We start from the raw sequence: 17,323 nt of genomic DNA, 5'->3' as shown, positions 1-17,323 counted from the left end.
CTCCATCTTACAGGCTCAACGAAATGCTAACAGATCCCGCCGGGCCCTGGTCTCGTAAGGCAGAGTGTTCCACCAGGCTGGGGCCAGGGCCGAAAATGGAAAAGGGATAGAGCTGCCTTCCAGATCCAGACTTGGACCTGGAGATAATGGGCTGAAGTTTCCCTTTGGGCATTTCCCAGCCCCAGCCCCTTCACACAGCTCCAGTGTTTTCTGTCTTGTGTGATGGTAAACCAAGTGGCTATTGTGCTCGTGACCCATACTTTCCAACACTGAGATTTTGGCTGCATACAGATTTTCTTAGAGACTTCAGGACAATTTTTAAAAGAAGCATCACTACTTAAAAGTGTGTACACTTATCCCATGTTTGCCTCTGTTAAGCAGGTTTGCAGGGATTTGGCATTGTTTAAGAACATCTGCTAAACCTGTTTGACTAGATGTAAGAGCAGGATAAAAAAATACTCATATATATATATATATAGCACAGTAAGCGAAGCCTCTTTCAAACCACATTAATCTCTTAAAAACTATTGGCTGTTGTCAACCTTATGCTCCTACAATAAACTTGAATTTTCTACTTTTTGGTTGCTTCACCAGCAATCATAAGAAAATGAAAGATAAATGTATGCTGATCAATAATATATATTTAGCATTATTATATAAAATAAGGTATTTTATATCACCATGCTTTTAGGATCTACAAGATATCTAAGATAATTACTAACTGCAAAAATTCCAGTGTAGGCCTTTTCTGTTTTGTTTCCAGGGAGAGGACTTAATACGGGAACTAGCTAGGAATTTACTACTTCTGAGCAACTAGATCACTCTGATCTAAGGTCTTGCTAAGTTGGCTTACTGCAAACCAATTGCAAGCCTTGCAGATCTTGTTGTAAGGGAAACTGAGCTGTGGTTTTTAAAATGCTTTGCTTTGAGCAATTTGCTTTGGACAGATTTGTAAATAGTCACTTGCCTGTGAGCAAATGGCCCTAGGGGGAGTCCCTCCCCCCTTTTGTAAATAGTAGTCCTTTCCCTTTCTTTCTTTTTGGACTGTCAAATGACAAATGTAGTGGGACATTTTAAGCTTTTTGTATGGTTTAGTGATGTTTGTAATGCAGTCTGCAAAGCTGATGTAGGGGCCTATGACAATATACTTTGCTTAAGAAGTCTGACTTGGATAGCTCAGGCAAGCCCGATCTGGCACCTTCCACCACCAAGAAGTCTATAATGAAGGTGAAACGGATCAACACAATGGCAAACTCCTTTGACCGGCAGAAGGGTGTTATGCGCAAAACTTTGCACCTCTGTTGTTCGTTCTCCCTTTTCCAACCAACCACAATAAAAATTAAAATAAGATCCTGGAGTCCTTCTTGAATTAAAGCAAAACAGATAGTTTAATTAAACCGGTGGATGAGCCCCTTCTTTACACAGAAGTAGACAGTCTCCTCGTGTGCAAAGCTCATCCCAAATTACAATAGAAGTGCAAAAGCAATTAATACCTTCAGGTAATTATAATAATATTACAATATTCTAATATTTGTTGTCTTATTGGCTCGTAAGATATCTAGGGTCAGTTCTGATTTGAAGATGCAATTCTGGGTCGGCCCCTCTACTGGGGATTTCCAATTCTTGCAGCTTCTTATCTTGTATTCTGGAAGGACACTTTCCAACCTTTTACCTACTTCCTTCTGGGCATAACACTTTCACCTTCAAGGGTGGCAGGAAGTCTCAATCCGGCAGCCTTGGTGCCTTCAGATAACTGAAGTCCATGAGCAGAAAGGGATGTTTCCCCCATTTCTGCCCTTTCCCCTAGTTATTTTTTTTTTCTGCAGGGAGATAATGCCACAGGTGGCCAAACCAGCTTGCTGCATCAAATCAGTTTTCTACAAAAGGCTCTCTGGTACTGATTCCTATTGGAATCTTATAGAATAATGTAACATATGTGTAATATTCTTATAAGTGCAGCTCTACAAGCAATATATTTAGTCCTCAGTTCTTACAGAGTTTTAGCTTACATTCTTCTTTTTGTCTTCTTGTTTCAAGTGTCATATTCTTACAGGTTGCATTACAAATACTACATTGGCTCCTGAGCATAGAAAGAGTGCAAAGCATGTAATACTGAAAAGACACAGAAGTCGTATATAAAAACTATAAAATCCCTTTTTTTCCAAATCTATATCCATCAAGGGTACCTTTAAAAAAATGTACCTCCCACCCAGAGCTGGAGGTTTCAAGTTTACCAAGTGTTTTCTGGTCAGCATTATAATCTGAATGAAGATCAGAGCCGTAATGACAGGGAGGAGCTCAGATAGGACAGATATTTCCATGGAAACTTTGTTCCCAAACATCACCCCCTCCCCAACTCTGGGGTTGTCATGCTTGCTGACTCCAGTTTTAGAAGGACCTTCATGGATCTGAGCAGTTTTACACAGCGATTATAAATAGAAACTAACTGCAGTGGTTCTTTATATGATGCATACCAAAAGGCTGTTAACATCATACTGTGCAAACTGCTAGAGGGGGGAAAACTCCAGACATCATACTTTAACTATATTATGAGGCCCAGTCTTGAAGTGTTTATTCAGAAGCAAGGTTGCCAACTTAAAAATTAAAAACCCTGATCATACTCCTGTGTCCTGGATACACAGCAGGATACACAGATGTTTATCTGTGGAAACTTCCCATCACTTCTGTCTCCTTGCCAACGAGAACACTTCACCTGCTAAATTTTCCCATTGAAAGCATAGGATCTACAGCAGTAAAAAAAGGTTGCAGCTACACATCAGTAAGCCCTAGACTGTTGAATTAGTCAAACATCCAGATAAGATTTGTGTGGTGCAATTCTCTAAAATCAAAGCGACTGACCTGAGCCCACTTCTCCCCATATTAATGTACTTCACATATGCTTCGGCCTGGCAGAGTATTCAGCCCTCTACTGGCCATGGCAGCTGTGCCTGAGTTTCTTTGGCCCTCCCCCACCTGTTGCTGAGGCAACTGTGGGTGGCCACTGCTTTGATGGGTAGGGGAATTCCCCATGTCCATGTGACCTTGGGCTTTCCCTGGGGCTTAGCCTGCTTGCTGAGCCACAGACACTCTTCTGTCTCGGAGGCAAAGTGTGCAGTTCTCTGTACTATAAAACCTAGCTTCTATGATTTCAGCAGCTGTGTACAAGTTTCCAAATCGCTAACGGAGCCACAGCTTCCTATATAGATCACTTCCAGTCAGAGCTGTTGCTATGTTTTGGAGCCCTGGGCCGTGGCAGACCCACGTTAAGAGTTCTCTTTTCCCCCCACCTCCCCCTTCTTTCCAAGGTCTAGCAGTGCCACCTCCCACCTCCCTTCCTTTTGCCTCCTTGGAAATCCCCTTATATATAAAGACACACACTGGATGCAGAAGTGGTGCATAATGTCTGGTCACAATGATTCTCCCGGTTTCATTCGTTTTTTAATTAATTATAATTTTGAATAACTTGGCAATGAGGGAGACCTATCCAATATATAGTGCTAACTAAAGAATGGCCTATTTATATAACTTGGTAAATGCTGGTGCAGCCTGTATTTATTCTGAAATTATTTCCGAAAAGGTGGTGGTGGGGTGGGGGGGAGATTAAGCCTCCATGAGATATTTTCCCCCTTTCTTGCTTTCGACTCTCTAGTGCACATTTAGAATATTAAATTAATTTCCACAGCAGTGACAATTAGGAAGTTATTTTCTTGTCCTTGGTGAATGTTTGTTATACTGTTGTCTCTCTTGCATCAGAGTGCTTATGAGCAAGCCTTTGCCCATTCATTCTCACTAGACAGTGATTTATATCTGCTTCCACTGTGGCCATAGTTGCTTTTTTGGATACTGGCTAGAAATTAGCAGGGGAAAGCATGAGGAATATCTAGTGTTCCTTCAGGACTGTTGATCCAGAGTGGACGAAATAGTCTTTAATAGGCTTATCAGTTGCCCACTGGTAGCAGGCAGTCTCTCAGGGATTTGCCTTGTCGGCCGATCACTGGCGATTGGTGGGAGGTGGCATATCCCCTGGCAATTGCCTGCTGCTGGCAGACAGCCCAGGAAAGCACGCACCATGTGTACTTCCAGTGGGTGTGATGATGTCTTTCCTGAGGTGATGTCATCGTGCCAGCCATGGGCATGCTCCTGTGCTTTGTTGGGGCCAATTTTGGCCCCAAACAGTCCAGAATTACCCCCTCACAAAGCATGGGAAGATGACTGTGGCTGGCATGATGACATCACTTTAGAAAGTGATGTCATCACACCCCACCAGGATGCTACAGCAGGTAAGTCCCAGGTCCCCCACCTCCTGCCGGGAGGATATTGGGACCTGGGAACCCTACCTGTTAACAAATGTGAGTCCTCTTTAATTTTGTAGGAACTTCTCTAAAATGAGGTTATTTGTGCATCAGTATATACTTATTAATTTGTCTGCTTTTTAATTCCAAGGCTGTTGAGAGCACTTGTGTTTCCTTTTAGTTAGGGTTGCCAATTACAGCCTGGGAAATTCCTGGAGAATTGGTGGTAGTGCCTGTGGAGGGGAGAATTCGAGGACGGATTCCAGCTGGAAACTGTGATATACCCTCTAAAGCTGCCATTTTCTCCAGGGCAACTAAGCTCTGCGGACTGGAGGTCAGCTGAAATTCTGAAGGAACTCCAAGCCCCACTTGGAGACAGAGTTGCCAAGTTAACTCTGGCAACTCGCAGGGAATGGGGGGACATGGGGGGCAGCATGGGGAGACTTTCCTGTGTGCGTGCATGAGCAGGTACTCTGGTGATGTAATGGTATCACTTCCAGTAGTGATGCCATCATGTCACTGCCACAGCAGAACCACTCTGGTATTTGGACAAAAACTCTGTGGCTTTTGCCCCCCCCCCCCAATTGCTTCACCTGGGGGTGTGATTATGTCACTTCCAGGTATACCGGAAGTGATGTCATGTTGGAGGCAATGTCATCACATCACCCAGAAGGATCCAGCTGTGTGTGGGGTGCGTGGGCTGGCAACCCTACCTGGAGGTTGACTATCCGCCCTGTAGTAGATAACAGATACTTGATTTTATGGGGTGATAGTGCACCTGGACATTGCTTTCTGCTGTTCTGAAATCCTGATGGAGAGAGCTGAAATTTGACCTGTAGCTCGCACTCACTGGGCTAGTTGTGTGGATGGCAGCACATACTAAAGTCAACATATACTGGCTTAGCACACTATTATAGCTCATCTGCAAATTTTGAGTGTGTCAGTGGCATGCTGAAAGCCAGAAGACAGCAACTGAGATAACCACAGCTGTCATGTGCTGAGAAGGTTGTCAGGATAAACTCTGAATCCTAGATATAGCTATGACTGAGCTTTGATTAATTACCATCTTCTCCTCTTGCCAGTCATGGTTGGAGTAGGGTTAGACTCCACACAAAGGGAGAGAATTTGACTCATCTCCATGGACTTCATTCCCTTTGCCCAGATTTGTGCCTCACATTGTGCTTCCTTGAACTAGGAAAGCAGAAATATCTTCTTAAGAAGAAAGCACAATTGGCCCTGGCTTTCTTTCTGGGTCCACCTTTGGCATGGATTTCAGATTTGAGCTGCGGCAGAGTTGTGCTTGGCCTGTGAGGTTTGGTCATTATTAAGCTAGTGAGACATCGACTGGGAATCTGTTATTAATTTTGCCCTCAGTGTGTTTGCAGGAACATGTTGCTCCTTTAGTATTGGGCAGGAAATACGTGGTTGACTAACTGCAAGTGACAAACTCCTTTGCTGTGTAAAGTGTTTGTTGGTTCCACCCATCCTGTGAAAAAGTGTAAGGATGCAAAACTGCTCAGGAAGAGGTACAACTGCAGTTTGCATGTGTAAGCCTAATTGAGCTTAGTTTACAAGCAGATGTGCATAATGACCTGTTCCAACTGAGAAGTGCAAACAAGAAGCTGGAAAAAGAGTTGTTCTTCAGGCATGTTGTATGTGAGAGTGTGTGTCTTAAGTGTTTCTGAGAGTGGTGGCTTGGTATTGGAAACTGCACCACAGACTAATCCCTTTCCTCCCTTACAGGCTACTGCACCTGGCAATCATCCATTCTATGCCCTCTGTAGCACTCTGCTGCATTGCCCAGTTGCCCATGGAAGTCTTGGAGATCCAAAATGACTTATTCCAGGTACGTGTGTGTGGCCTCACCGTTTCTTCTATGTTAGTGAAAGAAGAGAAGCCACTGCTGGATGGTAAGTCCATCCCTTTCAGCAAGCTTTGTTTCTTTAACTACTATATGAACATTTTCATTGTGCTTCTTGCCACCATCTTGTTGAAGGAGCAGCAGAACTGTTATCCTGTTGATCAGGGAGCTTTCCTTGGAGTGTGTTATCACTGCTTCTTATATTAGCCTTCTGGACATTCTTGCTGTCATTGGGCCAGTCAAGCTTTAGTTGCATGCAAGAAGCGTTGGTTCAAATGGGGATGCATCTCCTTCTCTGAAATGAAAGACTCATTCAGCTTGTTGACTGGGGGTTGGATTCACATCTAGATATGTTTCAGAAGAGCACAATGGAGTCCTGCTTCCAAATGTGGGACTCTCATTGCTGGATCAGAATGCTCGTCTTATTTATTATTTATAAAGTGCCTGAAATTGTTGGGTGTTGTGTAGAAATGACAAAATCCAGTCAGAGCTATTCAGAAAACTGACATTCATCCCTGCTTTTGTTCAGAGTTTTGAATAATCTGTTATTTAAGGGAGGGGGCTCTTTGGTGAATCCAAATTCTTCCAAGAAAAACAAATTGGAAAAACCTGTGTTTTCCATTGATTTTGTTCTTGTCTGAAGAAGAAGCATGGAGCAGTGCAGAAAACTGAAGGCATGACCCCACACTAATGCAGAGTCTACTAAGCCTCTGACTTCTGGGACTTTACTAAGGCATTGTCCACATGCTTTCTTTACATGAAAGCTGAGACTACCAGGATGCTGACTTCTGCACCCGTTACTGATTTTCGTGATGCAATCACAGAAAACCCACAGCTGTATTTCTGTCCCTGCTTCTTTCTCCTTTCTGAGCTGCTTTTGTTTTTGCTACTTGTAGACCCCACTACACCTGTCTGTGTACCTGGAGCAGGCTAGTGTGGTGCAAGAATTAGTTTTGAAAGGGGTCAACAGAGCATTACAAGACCGCAATGGAAACACCCCACTGCACTTGGCCTGTGAGCAGCAGAGTCTGGAGTGTGCCCAACTGCTGCTGCTGTGGGAGCCAGTCTTTGGCAAGCCTCTGGAGTCTAGGAGAGCCCTACAAGATCTGCAGCTCCAGAACTGGCAAGGTGAGGAAGAGCAGAGTTTGATTGATGTGTGTGTGTATAGAGAGTATTTGGGCTCATTTGCGAACTCTTCCTGGTTTGTCTTGTTCTCTAGGCTTGACTTGTTTGCACATCAGTACCTTAAAGGGCAATCTGCAACTGATGGCACTACTGGTGAAGAATGGAGCTGACATAAATGTTCAGGTATGGCTGAGCCCAAGGGCATCTGGCAGTGCCCCGCATCCTGTATATCAGGGCAACATTTGTTCTGTTCTTTTGGTGACACAAGTATAGAAGTTGGTGTTGTGTTGAATGTAGATTTCAGCATGCTTCAGCATTAACCTTCAGTATTAACCTTTAAAAAAAAAGTTTCGGTCCATTATGTCTACAGAGATTAATAGTGAAAATGTGTGGGCAATGATTGGTAAATTCTCATAGTGTAGAAATTAGGTTGAGCAGGGCTTAATGGGCTGGAACTTTGCATAGCTCCTTGTTCCTATGTCTGTCCAGTCAGAATCAGAAAACTTCTATGCAAACTGGCATGCACTAAGCTGCCTGATCTGTATAAATAGTTCCAAGTCACAAAGTACAGCTTTTCTAGGAATAAATTTAGATTTAATTTGACCAGATCATAAATAACTTAGTGTTAATAGGTCTCATTACATTGGTATACTGAAAAATGATTGCAAGTTGTAGCAGTTGGAAAGCATTACAACTCCAGGAGCAGAAATTTTAATGGTTTTTAGACAGGAATTCCCATGCCAGTGTGTTTCCTGCCAGACACCCACAGTTGAAATATAAATTGATATGAAGATATTCCAACCCTTTGGGATGTTGTTTGAGACTGAATAGACAGTATGGCTCTAATGTTCTCTCTCCTTGCTTCCAGGATGGTACAAGTGGAAAGACGCCACTTCACTTAGCAGTGGAGAACCATGACGAGATAGCTGTGAGGCACCTTCTGCAAATGGGAGCCCAGGTGGATGCTCGGATGTACAACGGTTGCACCCCGCTTCACCTGGCTGTAGGCAGGAAGGATGCCACCATTGCTGCCATCCTCTGTCACTCGGGAGCAGACACCTTGCTGCGGAACATGGAGGATGAGACAGCCCAGGACCTGGCTGATGGCAATGTTGATGTGAGTTTGGCTCAGGACTTACCTGACTGTTGCTGCTTGATGGGAACTCGTAGGAAGAAACTGAGCAGGATGGGCAGAGATCAAAGGCCAGTCAGAGGTTTGGATCTTGCACTGCTTAGTGCTGTTGCGCAATAGTGCGTGGTCTAGCAACATAATAGTGCTGCATTGCAGTATTAACTCAATAAAAATGCCTTGCATGTGCAGAAATGCTCCATGGGAGTCAAACCCTGGATCTAGAAGAAAGGCAGGGATACAGACTGTGGGTAAGAGTATTTATGATGCTTGTATCTGCCAGCAGAAGACACTCCATGATGATGAGATTAGGAGTTCTGACTGAGTGGTTTCAGTTGTGCTTCTCTCCATGCTGCCCTTTGTGTATCTGTGATTGCCAGGTTCCAGTTCTGATGAGTCTGTTCTCCTTGCATTTACGCAGCAGGGAGGAACTGCTAAACTGGCTGGTCTGCCTAATGGCTGCCACTCTTGTCTCTGCCGTGGCACTGTTGCAGTTCCTTCAGTGCAGGCAGATCACAGTAGTTCTGATCTGCTTCATTGGAGCAGTTTGGTAACTGCCCTCTTTCCTTGCACTGGATGAATATAAGCAAAACAGAGCTACCTGTAAGTCAGGGTTAGGCAACCATTTTCATACCAAACATCTGATCTACTCTTGCCTTCACTATCAGCCTTCACCATTAAGTGGGCAAAACAGGACTATAAGGAAAATATAGAACACTATATGGAACTGTATTCTGCATTTCCATGAATTTCAAAGGCCAGAGTCACCTTGATTTGCACTTGACTGATGCACAGACAAACATGCCCAAGAAGCATATTGCAGTACCGAAAACATGGCCATTCTGTTTTGCTGTCATGATGTAATAGACAACATTGGCATTGTATTGCAGACATCTGGGATCAGATCACCACTCAACCATGAGGTTCACTGGGTGACTTTGGGCCAGTTATTCTCTCTGTGGCTGACCTACTTCACAAGGTTGCTGTGGGGATAACATATAATAACCTTAGAGCTTCTTAGTGGAAGGGCAGGAGGATACAAATATGATAGATCATATCAGGGCTCCCTACAGCTAGGAATAGGATTAATATTCCCTTTTGTTATGATGGGTTGACCAGAGTGTTTCAGCAGGAGAAAATGAATAAACTTCCCAATTCAGGGACCTATTGAAGAAAACTGGAACATCTGTAGGTAGTTGCTCTATGTTAGAGACCCAACTAAACTGGGAGCCTGCTCTGTAGAGTACTCGGGGTAACACTGAATCCAGCCTTTGATATATATGTATGTACTTGTACCATGCTGAAATGAGAGGGTTTTTTCTTGTACATGGCAGTCCTTAAGTCCCGTATAAATGCACATGTAAGAGAGTCACTACTGATAACATGCCTGGGAATACCATGGTATCAAAGAGTATAAATCCCTACAGATTACCAGAATTTTCCTTCCATGTAGACAGGAGTCTAGTGGCACCTCAGAGACTAACAAGATTCTGTTCTAGCACAAGCTTTCATGAAGTACACACAGGCATTGTCAGATGCAATGTAATGGGTTGTCACTCTGCTATGTTGCATCTGACAAAGCCTGGCTGTAGTTCACAAAAGCTTCTGCTGGAACACATTTTTATTGGTCTTTAATATTGCTATCTATTTATTTTTGCTGCAACAGACAAATACAATTACTGTTCTGGAATTATTGAAGTGGATTTTCCTTTCATACATGTAGCTGCGGCTAATGACTGGTTGATAATGCCCACTTTGACGCAGTATGTATAGGACAGCTACACTTGAATGTGCTGCTTTTGTGCTATATCCGTTCACTGTGCATTGAAACAATGTCAGTGCTTTTGCATGCTTTCTTGGGCTGTTCCAGTGCCAATCTTACTGTTTTCTTCTCTTTCCCATTGTCAGATACTTACTCTCCTACCTTTTGACGACCTGAAGATCTCTGGGAAGCCTGTAGTGTGCTCCAGTTGAGCATCCTAGGACTTGAATTGGATTAGCACTCTTTGGGAGATGGTGGACCAGAACACTGAGGCTGCTACAGGCTGGCCAGGCCAGAGCTGGCTCCCAGAAAATAATTCTGCTTGTAGCTGAGTCTGAGGCTTTGTGCCTCCTTCAGACACTTTTTGATAGTGCATGGGACTGTGGGAGCTGCTGCTGGAGGAAAACTGCTCCTTATACATTGACATTAAGCCTGGAAAATCGAATGGAATTGCTCCCCCTTTGAAGGACATGGATTCAGATAGATGAGGCCTATGTTTGCACCACCTGCTTTGGCTAAAATAGGAGCAAGCAACCTTTGGACCAGAGGCCAAAGATCTGGGGGGAGGGTGTTGTCCTGGACTGCACAGTGCATGGAGATGGCAATAGGCTCGCCTTCCCCCAGAATCCTACGATAGGAGTGTTTGTGTCAAGTCAGTAAGGCTGGTATTTGTTTTTAAGATACAGAACAGTTTTTTGACCTAGCTGCTATTGCTTAGGTCTCCTGCACTTCTTTCAGTGGCCGCTCTCGTCTGCATTGTTATTCTGGCTTGTGCTTCTGTGGAGTTGAGGGCTGCATAACAGCCTTTTTTCACTTTAGCCCACCTGCTGCCTCCCATGAAGGGGATACCCGTTGCAAACAAATCACTGGGATAGGAATTGGCCTACAGTTCTGCCCAGAACATACAGAACTTGAGGAGAACCTGAAGGCTGAGCTCATGGAAAGAGAGATTTGCCATCTACCACCTCTGCTTGTTAATTGTTGTCCTTGAGGTCAGTCCCTGGGAGATGCGCTGTTCTGTTCAGATTTGCTAGTTTATACTGTTCTGTTGGGAAGCATCAGCATCTTTATTAAGTCGCTAACCTATAAATACCATACTTCCCTTGGGCAAAGGAATGCTGGCACACTAAATTCCCATTTGTAATTGGAGCTGAGGTCATGAAATAAGGAAATGCCAGGATCTGTCCCTCTTCATCAAGGATTATTGACTACCCTCCTGGGGTATTGCTGTTCTTCATTTTGAAAAGTTGCTTTTTAATAGCTGTGTCACAAGAAGGCTTTTGCCTCTTTTGCAGCTTTTGCGAGAGAAGCTATGTCTTTAGAACTGCTCCCTGCATCCTATTGCTTAGAATTTCAAAAGAACTTTTTCTAGGACTTGGATTGGTCAGCCCTCAGCCTGTGAGTAATCAAGTCCTCTGGCTTCTCTCTGCCATCTAAATTGTAGGACTAATGACCCAAAGCTACGCATTCCAAAAAATTTCAGCAGAGTGGTATGGAAATGGTGACCAGCAAGATGAGGAGAATGCAGGGTTCTGAGACCAGTATTGATTTCTCTGTTGAAGGTTGCTGTGCTCTCCTCTCCCCCCCCCCCCCCACACACAGACACAAGTTGCAGCTGATGAACAAAGCATTTTGGGTCCACAGACAAAGGAATAGGAGTTGCTTACATGCAGCCCTTTGCTGGATTGGGGAATTTCCCAGCTCTCTCCCTCCTACTATTGCTGCCTGGGAGCGGCTGTTTGTAACATGGCAAGTCCTGGGTGGCGCAATCAGCCGGGATGTTTCAGGGAGAGGTTTTCTCCTCTTCCTTGCCTTTTTTTTTTTAAAGGATGGGTTTAGAAGCAGCAGCAACTTAATATGCATCATTCTGCACTTGATTTTTCCCTATGTATCTTGTTTGACTTAATTGAGACTTCTTCCTTCTTCTTCCCATGTTTCATTTTGTTTTCTCATAACAAAATAAAAGTTCTTCAGCTGGATAAAACTGATTACCCTGTATGTGGAACGGTATTATTGGCCTCAACACAGACTGTTTATAATAGTCTAGTTTCCAACGATGATATCCTTTGTTCAATCAAAAAGAGTCCAGTAGCACCTTTAAGACTAACCAATTTTATTATAGCATAAGCTTTCGAGAATCAAGTTCTCTTCATCAGATGCCTGATCAAAACTGGGCATCTGATGAAGAGAACTTGATTCTCGAAAGCTTATGCTGCAATAAAATTGGTTAGTCTTAAAGGTGCTACTGGACTCTTTTTGATTTTGCTACTACAGACTAACACGGCTAACTCCTCTGGATCCTTTGTTCAGTATTTTTGGAAAGGCTTTCAGCTGAAATAGCAAGAATCGTGCAGGTCAAGTCTGAGTCGTAGCACATGGGGGGTCCAGGCATGAGAACAGCAGAGGGAATTAGGACTGTTGAGAAGGGGAGGCTTGCAAAAAGAGCAAACTTTTGTAAAGTGACTTCATAAAATCTGCACTCTATTTATGTTTAAAATGTGCTGCCACCTCGTGGCTGCTCTTAACTGCAGCACCTTCCTGTAATTCCATTAATGCACTGTGCAATATAATACACCCTCAGAAAATGTGCAGGGGTAGGATATTCTGGTGGCTTTATTGTAGTTGACTTCAGGTGATGTTGGAAGAGGTGCACATAAAATACTTGAGTAGCACAAAGTCCAGTACCCTTTCTAGCTGCTAGTGCTTTAGTGATGAGCTTCTTGGCCTGTGACATTATGCAAGCACCCGTACAAAGAGGTCCAGCCCAGTACTGTTGTTTCAGACTACATTAACAGAAGCTAACAGTACTATATATTTCCATTTGGAATAAGGGTTATTCAGATTAAAGGGAGACTTGTACGCTGTACATGTTCCTTTATCCCCCACCCTCCCACCAGACACACACACAGGATTGGATTCAGGGCAGGGTGGATATCTTGGGGGGGGGGGTTCCCTAAGAAAAAATAGTCCTTCTTTCTGAAATTACAGCCTGGGAGATTGTGGGCATTCTGTTTAAATGTAAGCAAACAATTCAGGAATTCTATGAACAGATTCTATGAATTCAGGAATTACAGATGGATGGGGTGGCCATGGGAAGCCCTCTCAGCCCAGTTATAGCAAACTTCTACATCGAACATTTTGAAAAAACAGCTCTAGAATCAGCACCTCACAAACCGAGTGTCTGGTTCCGGTTTGTGGATGATACATTTATCATTTGGAGCCATGGTGAGGAAGAATTGATGGAGTTTTTAAACCACCTCAACAACATCCACCTGAACATACAATTCACAATGGAGAAAGAAATCAAGGGTAAACTCCCATTTCTGGATACCTTGGTCATCCGCAAAGCAAACTTTCAGTTAGGTCACAAGGTCTACAGGAAACCAACTCACACGGATCGGTACTTACACAAAAACTCCAATCACCACCCTTGACAGAAAAGAGGCATAATGAAAACATTAGTAGACCCTGCAGGACGGATATGTGAGCCGCACTTTCTCAATGAGGAAATTAATCATCTAAACCATGCACTTCAAGCAAATGGCTACTCCAGAAATGAAATCAGAAGAGCAGAAGACCCAGGATAAATCAAACTACTAAGGAAAAACAGTCTCCCACAGGAAAAGTGTGTTTGCCATATATCAAAGGAATCACGGATCAGATGGGAAAGCTTATGAAAAAGCACAACCTACAAACTGTATTCCAACCCACCAAAAAAATACAACAGATGTTACGATCAGCAAAAGACAGTAGAGACCCCCTCACCTCTGCAGGAGTATACCGCATACCCTGCAGCTGTGGACAAGTTTACATCGGGACCACACAGCGCAGCATCCAGACAAGAATAAAAGAACATGAAAGACACTGCAGACTTGGACAGCCTGAAAAATCAGCAGTGGCTGAACATAGCCTAACTCAAACAGGACACAGTATCTTATTTCAGGACACCAAAATACTGGACAACACGTCCAACTACTTTGTCAGATTGCACAGGGAAGCCATTGAAATTCACAAGCATAAGCAAAACTTCAACAGGAAAGAAGAGACTTTAAGCATGAATAGAGCATGGTTTCTAGTTCTGAAAAACACCAGGCTAACAAGACTCTACAACCCACAATAGCCCTGCAGAGAAGATTAGCATATCAAGCACCAATCCATATGCAAAAGAACCTCCTCAGGATACAGTGAAGCATTAGCACTCCATTAGCATTCCACACCCTGGGAAACCCTTACAGGATGACACAACCCAACCCACCTTTCTGAGTAGATATAAATCACCTGCAAATATCTCCTCCACAGTTTGGCACTGAGAGATCCCTGTCTTTCGGTGCTACACCTCTGAAGATGCCAGTCACAGCTGCTGGCAAAACATCAGGAACTACAATGCCAAGACCACGGCAATACAGCCCGGAAAATCCACAACAACCATAATTCAGGAATATCATCAATTCTTTACTGATGACACCTGCTATCTCTTCATGCCCCCATTTGAAGGCCATTTAATTCAGCATTATTAAATCAACATTTCATATAACCCAGTAGTAAAGTTGCTAGTTTCAGCATCTTGTAAGAAGATATAATGAACCACAAGGTAGTAATGTAAAGAGCTCCCAATTTCTGCGTTCACAAAGACGGTCTCTTTTTAAATAGCCTCATAATGGATGTGTGTCTTAAGAACAGCCTAGTTCCAATGAATAAACTTGACTTAATATTAATATTAAGCAAGTCCTACATAATGCTTAATAACGTTTTAAAAGTCGAAAACACTATGGTGTTTTTTGAAAGAACAGGGATTTCATTATATTGCCTGAAGACTTGATGAGCTGGAATATGGGTCAGAATTTTCAAAATTATGAAACGAATGGTAATCTGCACATTATTGTGCTAGCCAGCCATACTTGATCCCTAGAGCAGCTGAGGCTTAGCATTACCTTGACCATTTTTATTTCAAAGTTTTTTATCAAGTTCAGATCCTTATGTTGGGGTTGGGACTTTGCTTTAACCTATAAATTACATGGTGGAATATGAACTGGGCAGCATGTTATAGCAGAAAGCTCTCACAACGGTATGTTTTCTCTCATGGGTCAAACTTCCATTTCGTATTTGAGAGTCATCTCTGGAATTTTACCTTTCTCTTATGTGGGAGATGTGTGAATTGTAGTACTGGTGGAATGTCATTCCATATTTAGGTATGATTATAACTCTCAGGAATTCACCTTTCTTTCAGATAATAGTGACAGAATTAGCCCACACTCTTTTACATATACCTACACATTGTTTTCAGGGATGTCACATGCACACATGCTTCACCCTTCAGCAGCGACAACAGAGGAAAAGCTCTGGTTCTTTAGCTTTGCCTTAGAAAGCCAAAAGCGGCAGAAGGAAGTTGTCCTTTCATGTGCTCCAGCAACTGCCTCTTTGCAGACTGAGTGGGGAAAGTCCCAGTCAGCTGCTACAACGTAGGCCTGGTGTGCTCTGTCCTCACACTGGGCCCAGGGCTACAGATTCTGCTGCTTCTAGTACCCAGGTTGGAAGAGGCCTATAGACTGACAAATCTAGTTTAAACTTTCAATAAAAGTCTCAGCACTCCAACTCACCACAGTTTAGACTATGCAATCAGGCTATTGGATGCCATAAACAAGGAAGATCATACCAAAGTATTCCGGCTCAGGGAGCTCTGACTAACTTGAGCAAGTGAGCTAAACCGCCCATTATAGCATAGCCTACTGAGCTGGATAAAAAATTTCTTGATCCTTGGTGTAGCCAAGTTTCTAACCAAAAACTGTCCACTGAATCTCATCAGGGATATGTTAAACAGAGTAGCTTAAAACCTACTGAACACTAGGACAGAGTTTTTAAAGGTTGCAGTTTGATGCATAGGTCTGTTTTCAAGCCACATGGCATCCATGCACAGCCAGTGTTTATCAGCTGGTTGCATGGCCCATCAGATAACCCAGCATGGTCAAAATCCCTCTGCATTTAGTTATACTGCTTCTAAACAGAGAGGTTCCCTTTAGCTAATAGCCATTACAGGTAAAGGTAGTCCCCTGTGCAAGCACCGAGTCATTACTGACCCATGGGGGGACGTCACATCACAATGTTTTCTTGGCAGACTTTTTATGGGGTGGTTTGCCATTGCCTTCCCCAGTCATCTACACTTTACCCCCAGGAAACTGGGTACTCATTTTACCCACCTCAGAAGGATGGAAGGCTGAGTCAACCTTGAGTCGGTTACCTGAACCTGGCTTCCGCCAGGATTGAACTCAGGTCATGAGCAGAGCTTGGACTGCAGTACTGCAGCTTAAGCCTGAATTTTTCTACATTGGTATGCTAGTTTGAAAGAAACATTTGTAGTGGTGCTATTAAGAGACCTAAATACCTCTTCTGTAAAGAAGCACATTTCAATGCCCGTAGCACTTGAACCACCAACATTTCCAGGGTATAAGCTTTTGAGGGTCACACTCCCTTGGTGCCTCTTTTCCATATGCGTATAGGTGCTGTCAAGTCACAGCTGACTTATGGCAACCCGTTTGGGTTTTTTGTTAAGGGATTTCAGGGAATCCCCCTACAGTTTTAAAGGCAAGAGATGGTCAGAGGTAGTTTGTCAATTGCCTGCCTGGCCGCTTGGCCCTCTGGCCTACAAGTACTGATCATGGCCAACCCTGCTCAGCTTCTGAACTTTGACAAGCCCAGGCTAGCGGGCGCTATTTAAGCTGCTTTTTCCTATAGACAAATGGATAACTTCTTACTTTGCTTTGGTTGGAGAATTTACAGCTAACCTCTTAATAAAATTTCTATAATTTGAAAATACTTCAGCTATTATTTTTGATGGAGATCATTAAAGGGGGGGGGCGCCGCTACCACTGGTTCACGGTTCACTCAAGAGAGTAGAGCCTGGTTAAAGGACTCAAATGGTTTTCTTTCCGCACGCCTTTCCTAAGGCAGAGGTGCATGTTATATCAAACAAAGGCTGCTTCTTTAAAACAGCGAAAATAGTACTGAAGCGGCCTGCAGTCTCCCCCTCCTTTTCATCTGCAGCGCGTGGAGTTAAGCTGGAATGGTATAGCTCGGTTCGAGAAGGGATATCCAGAGAAACCCTTTTCTTTTGACTTCACATCACGCTTGGGCCGAGGCGTCTCGAAAGTTCAGATACA

General features: G+C 43.5%; 1 protein-coding gene across 1 annotated transcript in view; it reads left to right on the top strand.

The window, feature by feature from the left end:
• The window catches only part of NFKBIE (NFKB inhibitor epsilon), a 28,710-nt gene extending 16,552 nt beyond the window's left edge, over positions 1-12,158 (top strand). Inside the window, exons 2-6 of the mRNA XM_054996106.1 lie at positions 6,036-6,138; positions 7,050-7,281; positions 7,373-7,461; positions 8,147-8,395; positions 10,316-12,158. Coding sequence (XP_054852081.1) covers positions 6,036-6,138; positions 7,050-7,281; positions 7,373-7,461; positions 8,147-8,395; positions 10,316-10,381 — 739 coding nt within the window. The 3' untranslated portion in view covers positions 10,382-12,158. The remainder of the gene's footprint in view (positions 1-6,035; positions 6,139-7,049; positions 7,282-7,372; positions 7,462-8,146; positions 8,396-10,315) is intronic.
• The last annotated feature ends 5,165 nt before the right edge of the window (positions 12,159-17,323 follow it).

This window comes from Eublepharis macularius, chromosome 1 (genome assembly GCF_028583425.1).
Source record: "Eublepharis macularius isolate TG4126 chromosome 1, MPM_Emac_v1.0, whole genome shotgun sequence".
Lineage (NCBI taxonomy): Eukaryota > Metazoa > Chordata > Lepidosauria > Squamata > Eublepharidae > Eublepharis > Eublepharis macularius.
Note: the sequence above shows the minus strand (reverse complement) of the source record. Positions and strands in the feature narration are given on the sequence as shown.